This window comes from Zosterops lateralis (assembly GCF_965231275.1).
Source record: "Zosterops lateralis genome assembly, chromosome: 9".
NCBI classification, from domain to species: domain Eukaryota; kingdom Metazoa; phylum Chordata; class Aves; order Passeriformes; family Zosteropidae; genus Zosterops; species Zosterops lateralis.
In genome coordinates, this window is record NC_139769.1 from 12083759 (window position 1) to 12100074 (window position 16316).

General features: G+C 36.3%; 1 protein-coding gene across 14 annotated transcripts in view; it reads right to left on the reverse strand.

Annotated features, from left to right (window-relative positions):
- Positions 1 to 16316, reverse strand: part of FUBP1 (far upstream element binding protein 1) — a 33331-nt gene that overhangs the window by 10294 nt on the left and 6721 nt on the right. For 3 of the 14 annotated variants that reach the window (XM_083867772.1, XM_083867771.1, XM_083867775.1), the window contains 9 exons: positions 16215 to 16315; positions 15513 to 15654; positions 14574 to 14734; positions 13665 to 13819; positions 13500 to 13579; positions 10605 to 10733; positions 9920 to 9994; positions 5584 to 5729; positions 3030 to 3077 (listed from right to left, as the gene is read on the reverse strand). In XM_083867772.1, coding sequence (XP_083723898.1) covers positions 3030 to 3077; positions 5584 to 5729; positions 9920 to 9994; positions 10605 to 10733; positions 13500 to 13579; positions 13665 to 13819; positions 14574 to 14734; positions 15513 to 15654; positions 16215 to 16315 — 1037 coding nt within the window. Of the gene's footprint in view, positions 1 to 505; positions 4041 to 5101; positions 5209 to 5583; positions 5730 to 9919; positions 9995 to 10604; positions 10734 to 13499; positions 13580 to 13664; positions 13820 to 14573; positions 14735 to 15512; positions 15655 to 16214; position 16316 lie in introns of those variants that run through there. The other 11 variants (XR_014590733.1, XR_014590730.1, XR_014590731.1 and 8 more) reach the window with 11 other exon arrangements.

Below are 16316 nucleotides of genomic sequence, written 5' to 3' on the forward strand. Positions count from 1 at the left end.
CAATCTTAATGCAGTAACTTTACTGCCACATCTCCAAACATTCTTTCTTAAGGGTACTATACTATTTTTCTCTAAGACCTCCTGACACAACATTCATGTCACTCTTGCTAACACCCATCCTGAACCATTCAGATTAGGCTTCTAGAGGAGTAACTTCACAAAAAAAAGGTCACATTTTAAAGTACTCATTTGTAGGCCTTGACATAAAGGCAAGGTAAGCTGCAGGAAATTAAATTTATGCTGTCATTTCAAAAAGGAACTTTCCTGTGGCTGAATCTGCTTTCTTTGTACAGCTACCTGCTGCAAGTCACTCTTTGGTAACGAGCTGCATGGTGTTTTGAATAAGTATTTATCCTAACAACCACATAAACATTTTACTTCATTTTTTGTGGGTGATGTTCATTCATAGAAGTACTTGTTGCTACAGTATCTTTGCTCTGAAGCTGTTACTTCAAACAAAGGCAGATATAGGAGCATAAAAAAGACAAAAACATTGCCATTATTATTCATCAGTTTACATTTATTGAGAAAAACCATACAAAAACCATTATACAGTTAATGTGTACCCATATTACATACAATGTCAATGCAGGCTCAAAACCACATTTTTGTAAAGCATTCAATTTACCTCAAGTCCAAGCTGCATCTCCCTAAGACACTGTTCCCATCACAGTTGCCTTTTAAAGCCAATCTTCTGTATACACACGGGTAGTTTCTGCAGAGAACACTTTTCTCAGGACGAAAAGGCATTTCACATGCACGCAAGAGAAATATTTGTGCATACACAAGAGTATCATAAGCTATTACTAGGGAAGAGGGAATCCTGTCAATTGTATGCTTTCTGAAAAGCCCAGTCCTCCCTTCCTCCCCCCACTTCCAGAACAAAAGCAAAATGGAAAAGCTATTGGCATGCAATGGAGAATTTAAGAATTACTTTGGAAAAGAACAGGGGAGAAACAGTTTCTACCATCCAATAAAATACCACTAGTAAAAAGATGAAGTACTTCAAGATAGGCTGTGCAAGGGAATCGTGATCCTGTCTGCCTGGACAAGTGAAACAGATGACTTATTACACTATGAAGTATCCACCTGGTATTCTGTTCCATGTCCTAATAAAGTGTAGGCTGCAGAAAGTGATATGAAAATGCTTTTCCTACTTGGAACATTATGCTTCCTTCTAAAACTTTTCTTACTCTTCACATTCATGTGGGACACTAAGCGGTGAGGGTGGGGTAAGCAAGAAACATTTCAAGACACCTTTTGGACAAGTTCACTGCATTTCTAAGCAAGTCCAGTTATCTTTCTGGCTACTGGGGTAACTCCAATAATGTACTGTTGTCCATGGAACTCTGAGTTTGGAGAGAAATGAAAAAGAAACACTATGCTCTGCACAAACCCCCATGCCTGTAAGCCCTGCAGTGAGAAAGCTGGAAGCCAATACACCTCAAAGGCTACACACAAGAACATCTCACCTTCCACACACTAGCAACATCCCAATACACTGGCTTTTTCTTCTCTTTCTCCTCCCACAGGCTAAATTAACAACTGAAAAAACTGTTCAAGATATCTTAGGAGTAACAGTTGAAGGAAAAAGTACCATGTAAAAAGGAAGTGAACAAATGACTCACCCCCACACTAAATCCACAGTATCAAAATCCAAATGGTACACACCTACCCCTCTTCTCACGTCAAAAATGAAGTTACATGTAAAGCTACACGTGAAATACTAAGTGGCTTGAGAAACTGAAGCACAACTATTAATTCAGTTCAAAAATTAGCTTGACTGTTTAGAAGAATATAAAGTAAAATAGATGGTTTATATTATTAAATCACAGTTCAAAAACTTAACAGATCATGGAACATTTATGGTCAAACAAAGAATACTTTAAAGAATGAAAAGTGATCAAAACAAAAATTATACCCTATATCATTATGTATGGGATACATTTCAAATCTGTTATGCTTTTGCCAATTTTACCTTCTACATGGAGCCCTTCTATGGTCCATGCTCATCGGCTCACCAATGGCATACACTCAAAGGATTCCTCTTTACTGGTAGTAACTATCTCAGGACCTGATTCTATGAGCTATGATTTGGTGCTTGCAGCATCTTCAGCACTGTGTGTGAAAATGAAGGCAGTATTTTTGAATATTTTTCTTTGATGCACAGATAAGCAGGACTTTTGAAAGATGAGCAGCACATTTCAGAAACAAAATAATCAACAAAAAACCCAAATAGATGCTGCTTTATGTTAAGCTAAAAAAAACCAACAACAAAAGCTCAGAACAAAAACCTGTACCAGACCATCTGTAAGACATTTAACATTTCATACTATCAAAATATTCAGCAATTCAGTTAAAAGTATCAAGAAACAGGATACACTGACTGCTATAGCAATAAAATATAATTTGCTGTGCTGTTAAGATTTAACTGGTGCTCATGCTTTTTCAGTTACAACATACTCATCTCAAACTCCAAAATCTCTTTTCCTACCATGTCAAGTATGAATAAGCAAACTACGTTATCTAAAGATTCCACTAACACACTGTAACTGTAAGACAAGTTATCAAGTTCAGTGATAACAACAAGAAGTCATTCTTTACATTTTGATCTTATGGATTAGTGGGAATAGTGCCCTATTATAAAAAAACATTTGTGAAGGCTGTTGACATTTCTAACCAAAGCAATTCCTGCATATTTTAAAGGTGTTGATTCTTTAATTGCAACAATTATCTATCTGAAGTAAGATAACAAAAAATTACTTATTCTGATCAAGTTCAATTACTGCAATCTAATAATCTTAAGAAAAAAAAAAGAAAAAAGAAAAAAGAAAAAAATACATATTGACCTAGAAATATAAACAGTTGCTTAAAAAACTTAAGATTTTCCACTCAAATGGAACCGTGAGTAACAATGCATTTGGGGAAGCAGCAGATTGCTTTTCAATACACAACCACAAAGATCTCACAGGGACAACATTAATGTACTGAAATATATCAATTTATATACTTCCTTAGGTTGTGCTTACCTGTTGCTTTTTTGCAGCAGAACCTAAGGTGGAAGGTCTGGGAAGGCACTGTGAAGTATAAATAATTGCACTGTTTGCAATTAATAAAGATTTTATACCTTAAATGAATCAAAATCAACAGCCTCCATTTTGTGAATGATAAAGAATCCAGTGAATTTAATTTTGCTCAGTTTAGTACATAATAAATGCACCATTCTGTAAGGTTATCTACAAAATACCATGCAAAATACCTGAACTATTAAACTTAATTCCCTACACTAAAAATAGCAAATACTGTCCTAGCCTTTTTCAAGCTACCAGCATAATTCCTAATTTTAAAAGGGATAAAAATAACTCCTATTTCTACAGCACAATACATACATTGCTGATTACCTGAAAAAACTACTTCAGTTTTCAAGCCTTAAATTTTACTTCTCTGTGCAGCCACCCTAAAAAAATTTATTCTCAAAGCAACAACATGGTGTTCCAAAAATTAAAGCAATTAACAGTTATAGAATTATTTAAAACATACCTACATCACTACACATCTGCAAACTATCTGGAGACAAAGACAACTCTGTCTAACAAGTGGTTCCAAAGACTTCAATGTTATGATATGCATACTTTAAAACACTGAATGACAGCTGTCTCAGGAGTACTAACGAAAAAAACTCTTACTCAGATAAACAGAAACATGATTTTCTTTAGCTATTGCTAAAAGTTTCAGGAATACTTACCCACAAAACTCAGATTATGTCTATGTATATATATATAAGCAAACCTATGTTTCTGAATTAAGAAGCAATCAAGATTTCCTAAGATACCAGCACTGTATTCCAACATAATATCACACAAGTACAGCATTTGCATTATGTGGAACATTGACAAAAAGATACTGTTGCAGTTCATCAATTTGTCATTCTGATGTACTTACAGTGCAATGCTCCTTGAAGGAACAATCAAGGATGATACACAGCACAGTCCTCCTCACCCCTATAGAGCTAGTTCTATACTGGCTGGATCAAACCTGCACTTCAACAGACAATGGCAAGACAGACTGTAGTGCATGTAGTCTAATATATGCAAAGAGCCAATAAATATGCAAAGAGCAAACACAGGATTTCAAGAGAATCAGCTTTTTAGTATGAGCATTAGAGCAATAAGAAGTTTCAAGTATATATAAAAAAATAATCAGTTGATTCAAATACTTGAATATTTACAAAAAGAGAAGTTATCTGCTCTGCAGGAAGTTTTCAACCACTCCCACCACTCAAACAAAACAGCGTTTTAAGGACAGATGCAATTTTTGTAACTATTATGCATTACCACATTGACTTTTCTATACTGAATTTTGAAGTGGACTACTTTAAACTGAAGGCTTAAGCACATTTAAAGTAAGTTTTATAACTAGTCTGAAAAAATCCATAAAATAGTTATGCAGGAACAGTTTTGAAATTTTCAATTATAAACAAAAGTTATCTGTTATAGCAGCTGCACAGACCTGAAACAGTGGTCATGTATAAAAGGAAATTTCACTGTTAATGCAATGGAAGTATGCCAAAAGATCATCTTCTTAACCACATGCAATTTGAATCAAGTAGAAAGAAAATTAAGGTATCAAGATTACTGGTGCTAGGCAGCAAAATACAATGAATGAAAGAGATCCTCCATCTACAGCTATTCTGCAAGAGGGGAAAAACACGCTAATGACAAGTTTTTAAACTCAACATGGTTTATGGGGGGGGAAAAAAAGCCCAACTCATTTGTGTACAGGTACCTTGATTCAGCGTTGCAAATCAATCCTATAATTAATTCTGCATATACCCACATATCCAACTTACCGACACAGGAGGTTTCATATTATTTATTGTAAAGCACAAAACAGGCATTTTAAAAGTGATAAAGTATACATTGAAAAAGTACATTTATATCACAAAGCATTGACCACATAATTGCAAATACATTTGCTGGAATGTGTACATCTACACTAATACTAAAAACAAACCATTTTTTTCATTTCTACACAGAAATATTACCTCCTATCAGTAGTGATAGATATTTTGTACATTTTCAAAAAACACTATTTTTTTAAACCAAAATTAAGATCTTCATCAAGGCGTCTGCATCCATACATTTAACAAAGGTTTTTTCCCCCACACAATGAAGCAAATACTGTATTGTCCACTTCTTATTATTGGCCCTGTGCAGAAGAGATACATAAGAGATACACAAAAAGTTAAAGAAAATCCTTTAAATCGAGCTAACTCAGGAGTGAAGCCTTTAAGAAAGAAAAATTGGTTAATGTAAATGGTGGTGGCTTCTTGCATGGTTTTCAAAACCCTGGGAGGAGAAAATTTTTCTTCTTTATAAAAAAAAAAAAAAAAAATCACCAAACATATGGATATAGATACAGAACTCAAGTTATTAGGTAAACAAAGTCATCTACTAATTATTCTGATATCTATTTTGCTAGAAAAAAAGATGCACACCCCAAAGGAACAAAGCAGGAGACATGCAAAAAAATATCTACAACCACTGAGACGGAAGCCAGCCAAAAACCACTTTAGGACTGTACCTGTGGTGCTGGAGGATGCTGTGGCATTCCCTGTGGACTAGTCTGAGCATAGTAGGCTGCCTGCTGCCGGTAGTACTCGGCCCACGCCGCGCTGTAGTCTGGCTGACCGCCCGGAGGAGCCCCGGCAGGGGCAGGAACAGCTTGACCTGCGGCGATTAGAATTACACAGATTGGTTGTTGCAATAGAAATGAGTAAATTTCAAGATCTCAGCGCCTAACAAACATCACCTAGCAGCATTTTGAACAAACTCGTGGCTGCTTTTTTCAGCCTACACTTATCCTATAATTTTAATGTAATTATTCCCATGTAAATCAAAATTGAGGAGCCATAAGGACAGTTTTTTCTGCCTCTTGATTAATAATCACGAATAATGTTTAAAGCCTGCTGATGTAAACAACAATAGCATATAAATACACACCAAGAGGCAAAACTTTTTGTAATCCACCTAGACTAATTTTATGTTATTTTACAGACTACATTAATTAGCTCCGCAGATGCCAATTTATACACTTGCCCAATTCTGGCGTCCTTCATTTAATTACAAGGCTCTTACAGGCTACAGTTTTCAAAAAGTGCAATAATTTTTGTAAACATTTACTCCATCACAGATTACAGTCCCGAAACTTGCTTCCACGCATTGTGGAAGTTCCAATCCTCTAGAAACAAGATCATGTAAAAATACACTCTCCCAGACAGCTCAGAATTACTGCTCCTTTCAATAGAATCAACCAACTAAAATCCCAAACAGCAACAGACTGATATACAGGGACTCTTCAGCATTATTAAAAAACCAAGCAAAACAACCAAAGAAAATTACAGCCAACCTTTCAGTTGTGCTGTTCCTGCACAAGAGATCTGTCACAGACATCTTTACTTCCTTTTACCCCAACTTTAGAAACACCAAATACACCTCTCTTAGTACCACTAATTTTGACGACTTCTGAGAGGTGTTTTTGCAGTTATGACTACAAAGTGCACCAGACTCAAAGCAAAGCAACACTCTCCATGCTCTACCTATACATCTGTCCACACACACTTGCAGGCACCCAGACAGAAGAGCTCTATATGTACTGCTTCATTTGAAGTTTCCTGAAATTCCAAACCAGAATTTTATTACTGTGCTTTATCACTTTTGATCTACATTCTTAATGGGTTATTTTTTAAATCAAAAGTTCTACAGTCAGGATACTACCAAAAAAACACCACCTCTAAGTTTTTTCTAAGATACTAGGAAAAAACCCCACAAACCCAACAAAAACCACATCACCCTACAGGAAATAAACCCAAGCAAAATGCAAGCCTGCATCCTGTATTCACAATACTCTTACATGTGTAGTCTTCTAATCCTCTCAAAAACATGAAGTGTGAGCAGAGAATGTGAGTATCTGGCAAAGCACTATCCTGAAAACCATCAAAATACAACCTTCTAATTTCCAACTCTCTTTACAACTTATTTTTTTCCACTTACACTGTAGATAAACTCTTAAAATCTTTCATGCCGATTTATACAGTAAAGGAATTTCCAGAAAAACCTTTAGAGCTGTTATCACATTTTACAACTTGCAATGTACTGCCACTTACATTTACACTTTTGATCAAATATTTTAACAAATACTACCTTTAATGTGGTTACAAATTATCCCAGGATATACTCTTCCCATGTTCAACATTACTTTGAGATAATAACTGTACTTACAAATTGTTGTCAGCACAACTGAATGTCAAAGATATGAGATTTTTTGTGCATTATGGCCCAAGAATCTTTGGACAGTCAGCCAACTATGTCAAGGTGGCACTGAAATTCAAATAATGAATCAAATAAAAGAAATTTAATATCTACTCAAAATGTCAAAATGGACTTCTGTCCTGATGGGTATTTTGGGTGCCCCATTTCCCTACTAAGCACTATGAGTAGTTCTGAATCTACACATGGAATTGAGCAGTTTAGTCAAAGCTTCCCTTCAGTGTAGAAGCTGCACTAAGCAGCACCTGCTCATCGATATGACATGCAGATCATTTACTAATGATTATAAATTCATGTTTAGAGGAAACTGCTATCCATGACAGACTTTTTGGAGTATTTGCTACTCAAAGCAGTAGCCCCTGAAACAAGGGTCTGAAAAAGGAGTTGGACTTCACCACTCTATTCCTGAGTCAGAAAACAGATTAATATTCAAGTCACTGTTCAGTGAAAAATACAGTGAGAAGTCATATCACACCAGTCATATTGCACCAGTAGGAAGGCACTTTGAAAGCACTATGATTGTCTGGATGGGCATATTCTGGAGTGTTTTAGCATTTTTGGACCACTCACACTTGACTAAGTATGAGAAAATCCAAAATCCCAATTGCAATGTCACCAGCAACTTGTTCAGCTTGCCACAAGGATTATCAAAGTAGTTTTCTGCAGCAGCAAAAATAGAACTGACCAGGCTCAACAAGTCTGAATTTCAGTTCAGCTCTCCCTAACAGTGTTTGGTGAAATCATCTGTGCTGTACCTGAGTTGTCAAAGAGCAGTGACTTGTAATTCCCATCCTTTGGTACAAGTCAATGGGGACAGAAGATTACACTACCACAGGAAGCACAAATGGCACTGGAAAACCTGGAGACCACAAGAACTTCCTGTTGGACAGACTTCCCGTCCATCACGTCTTCTACTACCTCTTAACATTGTTAATGAGGTGGGGAACACCAGCACCATTTAGCATTACATCAATTCCAGCTGAATTAATATTTTCTAAGCGGCTTTAAAGAGAAATGGTATCTACCACATCAAGATTCTGCAGCAAAACTCATGATTTACAGTCAAGTTCTATAGGTCCAGCCATCAAGACCTCTCCTTCAGGCAAAGAGCTCAAAAAAGAATTAAGGTGAAAACTGCTCTTGTGTTTTTCCTCTTATCTGGCTGTCTTGGCATTTTTTACATTTTGAATTTTAAGAGCAACTATTTTTACCTCCCAATGTATTTTTTTGGCTCACACTCCTCTTTGGAATTGCTCTCATCAACTCTATCCCAACACCTTATAACTAGCTACTATTTAATCTGAGCAAGTGCAAGACTAGCACAACCCAGACTCTGCTTTCCAAGACAGCAAATCAGAAAGATGGCAGAGCGCCTGCCAACAAATTACTTTATTTAAAAAAAAGTGAAAGCCACCCACAAGTTTGCATTTCAGAATGTGAGCCAAACTGACAAAGACAGTAAATTGAAAAGAAATAGCTGAATGAACCAGAAGAAGAAAAATAGGAAGGCCTATCACCTTAGAAATCACATGTTTGGGAGTTGTAATTTTCTTAGTCTGAGTTCTTGAACTAAATACTCATTATATATTTTCTGTATGATTCATCATATATACTGTGCCAAAATAAGGAATAGTTATGTCTTGGCAAATAATTATCAATACAGTGGAAGGCTAGTAAGAGGAATTAAGCATGTTATTAATCTTAAATCTGAAAGCTTTTAATATTCCATGAGAAAACTGAGTGCAGCTGGAAGATGGTGGATCAGCCACCAAACCCTCCCATGCAAACAAAGCTACATCCCAAACCAGACTGTAGGTCTGCTCAGAGATCGCTGGGAAAGCCCTGGCATTCCTGAGCCACTGCTGCTCAGTATCCAGCCCTCCATCACCCACAGCATCCATGGCAGCACACCATGGACAGAACATGACCGTGATTCAAAAGGTAATGACACCTTCTGCCAGTGCATAAAAACCACAACCTCTTTCCTTATACACAAAACAATGAAATAATCAAGTTAACCAGAACATTCATTTCATTTTTATAAAAAAAAAGCTATCAATGGCATATAACTTGCAGTTTAAACACAACTCTAGAGTGCTGCAAAGCAAATGTTACTTTAAAAAGGGCACAGTATAAATGAAAGCTAATTATGATGCTTTAGTAACCTGGAACATAGAAAGCAGAGTACAAGAAAAAAAAGTTATATGTAATCTGAAGAGAATTTGGAAACAACTACCAAAGAAACAACAGTTTCATAAAATAGATGCAAGTTAACTTCAAGATTTAAGAAATGTACTTCAAAATACTCAGATTGAAACATGCAATAGATATTGTTTCTTAACGATCAAAGACATCTCATTAAGTCTGAAGTACTTTTGTAAAGCTGATTACTAGGCCGAGTACCATGAAATGCCAAAACCAAAACACAGTCTGTTTCTCAGCAGTATTTGCTTCAGAAGACACATGACTGTGCGTTTCAATTTTTTGTGGTAAAAACCTCCATCTCATCCAGCAAAATATTCAAGTTATCTAAAAGATTCCACTATGAATGTGGAACAGGAAAAAACCCAGAAAAACCCCTGCACACTTACCCATTTTCTTGTAGTACTCCTCCCAGGCCTTGGTATAGTCAACCTGCCCTGCTGGTGCTGGATTTGGCTGATCTCCTGAATTACATTAAAAATAGTTAAACCAAAATTACTGGGGTTTGTTTCACACATAAACCAAATAATCAACTGAAATTTTGAGTAACAGTCCCTCATGACATGACTCAAACCTGACACTATAAACCTTTGTGGTACAAGCTACTACAGTTAGAAACTACTAGTAAAAAATACATGTTTTTAAGATTCAGGAAATGCATACCACTAGCAATACAAAATACCAAAATTCAAGTGGTAAGCCTCAGCCAGGCACAAAAATTAAAATAACACAACTAAATACCACAACTATAATTGTCATAAAACCACTGGAAGTGATGCAACCATTTAAACAAATGACAATCAACAGCTTAGCTAACTACATTTTTATTTATGACTGCTCTACATAGTCATTAAGTCAGCTTAAACTGCAGCAAAATTCTCTTTGGAGTATATTCCAAGATAAAAACATTACCCTTGTTACTGCTGAAATTAATAAATACTAAAGCCTAGAAGCAATAGTTTTCTGAGAAAACCAGCTACTTAAAATAAATTTACCTGACATATGAGGACAACAATAAAAAATAATGGAGTATTTACACCTCCATCCATGAGAAATGTGTCCATTTAACTCTACCTTGTCCATTAGTTTGGGTTGTAGCTGGTCCACCAGGAGGGGCTGCAGGTGGTGGCTGTGCTTGCTGCTGATAGTAGTGAGCATAATAAGCTGCCCACGCTGCTGAATTGGGATCTGTTCCTGGCTTACCTATGAAAACAGAACATAAACATTTATAATAGTACTACCATGAACAGAATGCTGTCCTCAATTAATCCTGTCCTAGGCATTCTTATTTTCCTCCAAGAAAAAAATCCATCAAAACAAAATATCCGTGTACATCCTTTAGGTATTTTTTCTTTCTAGCATAAACTTTTGATCAGGTTTCAGACCAATGTACTGTACAAAGTTCAGACCTTTCACAGAACTGGTGAAATAAAATAATTTTAGAACCTTTACTACTACAATGCCACTTATTAATCTTACAAGTGATAAATAGAAACAGATTTCTCAAGCTTATTCAAACAGTCATGTTAATAAACGGTAGCAGCAATGAATGTTTCTAGCACCAAACGATTTCAGTGGTTTTACTTTTGTTAGAACCTCACGCTAATGACACTGGCACCGGTGCAGGAGGCATGCCAAATACATATTTCTGAAACAGAAGAATACAAGACTTACTAGGTGTAATGCTTGTCAAGTTACAACTTTAAGGTAACAGTAAAACAGAGAAACACAGCATTTTAAGAACCTGAATCCCCATACATGGCTATTAAGCATCACTGTTTACTTACAGCTTTTTAGTACAAAAAATAATAGATACTGTTGCATCTTCTGCATCTATCTCCATGGTTCCTTATTTTTATCTACCTCTAGGCAGGCCAATGATGCTGCTTCCTAGGGTTTTATTTCTCTGTTTCTCACATTTAGCCTTTAGGAATGGCTTATTCTTGCTGAATCACAGATTGATTACATTACCAGACTGGCAATCCACAATATCTGAAAGTCTACTATTAGAGAACATAATATGTTTTACACAACCACCATATATTTGCAAACAGTACTGGCAGTCTTAAAGAATAAAAGTATCTGCAAAGAAATGCAGCCAAGTGAGGAGAGAATTTCACAAAAGGACACGGACACAATTACTTTAGAGTAAACTACACATGGGAACAGAAATATAACCCTCCCTAAACACAGAACAGGTAAGGCAGTGAGTAATGGAAGATGAAGAAGTATCCTGAAAAAGGCATTCAAGAAGAAACCCAGAATAACAAATTCATGCTAAATGAAATCCTGCGACAAAAGTCAGATGTAAGCACTTCAAATGTACACAGAAAAAAATGTTAACACATCAATTTCTGTTTTAAATTATACCGCTTCCATCAACAACAGCTCATTTAAATAAACACATCCTATATTCTAAGGTTACCTGCAAATATCAAATAAGCCATTGCTCAATTCCCTCCCCTCCTTCTCCTTAGCTACTTCTCTAGAGTAGAAGTACACAGATCTGGTTTCATGAAATTTCCAAAGAAATCTGACTGTAGTAACTAGCTCCACTTTCACGTGACAAGGTCAAGGATGGTTCTGAAGAAAGCACCTCTGAAAAAAATACTAAAATAACCCATTTGTTACACTGGAATGAGTAACTTAGTGAAAACTGTAGAAAATTCATCCAAGTAAATGCTAGTCAAAAGAAACACCAACTTCAACTGCACATATTAGAACTTATCAAAAAAACAATTACAGAACCATCAAGATGACACCAAACAAGTATTTGCCATTTTTTCTTACGCAGCCTTTATACAGATAAGTAACTTCATAAAAACAAAAAAGATGGTGTAAAAAAGGCTGTAACATTTTAGCAGTGGTTTTGCATTAAATACTTTTGCTGTGCTGAGACAAAGTCACTTTGAACCATTCCACTTCTGAATGATGTCAGCAGGCATTTTAAATACTGAACTGAATATGTGCAGAGCTACCTTGTGCAGAAATTTGGGAAATAAAACCAGCAACAGCTCCTTGCAAAGACAACATGATACACAAACAGAGGCCCCTTCTCCACTAAGGGAACCTATGTCAGCAATGGTTGCTATCAGAAAATATCTGTCATTTGTAACAAAAATAAAATTGAGATCTTTTGGCTCAAGTTCTGAGGAAACTCTACCTCAAACAAATGAGGTACAATAGACTCAAGCATCTAGCCTTACCATGCCTTCTGTGGCTGATGTTCCATTTCCCCATATCCTCTAGTCCAAATAAAGGATGTAAACTTTAAGAAAAGCAGGATACTACAACTTTGGAAGTTGTAATTAAGTAAGAATTCCCAGTCTTGACAAAGATAAACAGAAACAGAAGAAACAGATTCTACAAAGATGGGTTTCAGAAGAAAATACAAGACTGTTATAAGCAAAAGCTCAAAATACACCCCTAACCAGTTTTACTGTATTAACAGCAATTCACCAAGGTTTCAGCCCTCAAAAGGGGCTCAACAAAATACATTGGTGTATCAGACTTTTAAAAGTAATTGTAATAAACAAAATCTAGAAACATCACAGCATTAACCGCTAAAAGACAAATCAGTGAAGACTGTTTAAAATAAAATACAAAGTCATTTACTATTAGAGAAAGAAAAGACATCCTTACTAAAGAACATTATGCAAAAACAGCAATTTTAAGAAAACTGAATTGCACAACATCAGTGAACCAAGACTTGCAAAAAAGTATCATAGTGATGTAGTTTCAATAACATTTGTAAAAAAGCACCAACAATTAAATTTCAACATTTCACAAGCCACACATGGAAAGTACAAAACAGAAGTAAACTGACAATCAGTAAAAAAAGCCAGAAAAACAGGAGCTTTCCAGCTTTATGGAGGTAACGCAAGCGAAGTGTACAATGCATACACTTGTAAGGACAGAATGGATGTACTGAAGTAAACCAACACTACAGTACAGCTGTGCATTCCTTACCTGGGTCTGGTGGGTTTGGTGGCTGCCAGTGTGGATAAGCATTTCCCCATCCCTGTGGAGCATACGGAGCTGGAGGACCACTGAAAAAGATCAGAGCGTACACAGAGTGAAAAGCAGTCCCAGGGTCACCCCACACAGAAGGAATTCAGCTGAAGCAATACTTACTGAGGTGCAGGACCAGGAGGGCCTGGGTTATACGGAGCTGGATTATATGGTCCCATGGGAGCACCAGGACCTGGTGGCCCAGGAGGTCCGTGTGGGCCAGGAACAACACCATGGGGACCATGGGGAACAGGTGGACCCAACGGATTCACTGGACCCTGTAACAAGGGGAGCAGAGAGATGAAAATACACCTTGAGGTTCTCCATTTTTCAGCATTTTAAAAGCATTTATCTTTTAGACACCTGAAAAATGTCAAAAAGGTTTGAATAGTTTTAAAACAGTTCCCTGCAGAAAACAGGTTACTCAAAACTTGATTAGGCCAAGGGCTAATTAAAGGCAGCTGTAGTAGTAATAGCAACTAAAAAACTGCACTTATTTCAGTTCCTTCTTGAGGAAGTGAAGGATTTTACAAAAAATCCACAGGTTTTTTCCACAAGTTGCACTAAACCCTCCCCACTCTAACAAGACAATCAGTTTCAAAATCTGATCGTCTTGTTAGTCAGATCTAAATCTGACTAATTAAACCTGCTTGTAAGATCAGGCACAAAAAGCCTCTAGCAAACAAAAGTGCAGTGAAAGTGAAGGTGTAACTTGGATTAGAACTTTACCCAAACATGCTAAGACTGAAAAACATAACACACAGTTTAGCATCACTAATGTCTTTGAATTTAACAATTTTTTCATATACACAACATTGGCATTTTCAAGAACACAACATATGATGTTGAAGAGATCAACTCTTTTCCTTTCAAGATTTTGTTATATTACTTAAAATCCAAATTACCATTATTATCAATTTATTATCTAATAAATTATTCTGAGCAGTAAAAGGAAAGAGCGATCTCCACAAAAGAGACTTCCTTTCAGCCCTGTTTAGCTCTGATAGTAAACAAAAGCAGTTATCCACTCACTCCAATCTTTTCTTCTATAAGTTGTCGTGCATAATCTATTTGCTGAGGTGTTCCACGGATGGTAAACATCTTCATGTTTGGATCTGCATTAGGTGGAGGATTTCTCTGAAGTTCTATTCTAGCACCAGACTGTTGGCTTATACTTTTAATAGTTTCACCACCTGCAATGCAATATGGAATCTTTATGACGTGCATCAAAGCAAAAACTACTGATTCACATCAGAGAAAATCAACACAATGGAAACCAAAAAGACAGGAAAAGGCACCTATTCTCATGTGCCATTTAACAACATTCTAACAATCCAAGTAACACCTCTTCAGTGTAGTACAGAGCTTTAATACCAATAAACTAGTTAAAGAAATTATTTTTTAAAGACTACAAAAATGTTAGTCAGAAAGACCAGCAAAGAATTTCTAGAACCTGTATTTTTCATTTACGTAAACACTTAATATTAGACATTAATAATAATAGACACACATAGTTATCAGTAAATATAAACTTAAAACCCAAGTCCCTTAAAAAGGTGCAAGGAAGCCAAAATGACAAAAAGCCACAGAGGCTGATAATGTATTTAAGTCCACTTTTGCAGTGCACCAAAGAGAGAAAGCTAAATTTCCTGAACTGGCTCCTGCCCTTACAGGATCCAGAAAAGTTAAATGTACCGTTAGTACATACAAACTCTTCAAAATGGGAAATTTGGCAATTAAAAATAATTTTTAAAAAGACAGAATCACAAAATATTCAGAGTTGGAAGGACCCACAAGGATCATGGAGTCCAACTCTTAAGTGAAAGGCCCACACAGGGATTGAACATACAACCTTGGCATTACTAGCATCATGCTTATCACACATGTCTGTAGCCTGGCATTTTTCTACACAGAAAAGCTGAGTGGCTTTTAAAGTAACATAGAGATGTACATATATATAAAGTATATTGCCTTTTCCAATGATTAATCCAGTTTTGCCAGTAGGGACAATAAAATTGAACTCCTGTAATCCACCAGGAGGTCCCATGTTCCAGTTGCCTTGGCCTCTACCCCTTCCTCGACCACCAGGTCCTGGTCCACCAGGGTTACCAGCCTAGAAAGAAGCAGCAACAAATGAGCATGTTCTAAAAAATTATACCAAATAAATAATGCAAGCAGATTACATTAAATCATCATCAAGAAAAAACTGAGTCACTATTCAGATAATTTTGGTAGTTAAAGCAGTACTTTCTAAAAAACATTCTGTACAATTCTGCATATGAAAGATGAAGGAGGAAAGGATATAGAAACAAGAAGAAAACTTCACATGTACAAAGATGTAATTTTTGTATGCCTTCTGTAAATGCAGCAGTGGGGCTCATTTAACAGTAAGCTTTTAAACACTGGTTACAACCAAAAGTTAGAGTGTATTGGCTATTAACACTAAATAGAAGCAGCAGCTCTAGAATCATCCACATCAAGAAATGCCATGACTTTGAATCAGTACGGTCCCTTACAAAACTGTAAAAGTAAATATTCACATTCCAGACCGAACTTTGAAGTAGATTCAAATGGCACACCTAAATTATTTTTAGTTACACACACTTTGTGAAAACTCTGGGTCTTTCCAAAAGGTGGGTAGGAGATTTTAAACACTGAACAACGTTACCCAACCTGAACACTGCGAAGAAGATCTGTGATAATTTCTGCAGCATGCTGACATCTGTCAGGAGGCCCTGTGATCTGGGCTATTCTATCTGGAGTTGTTCCATCATC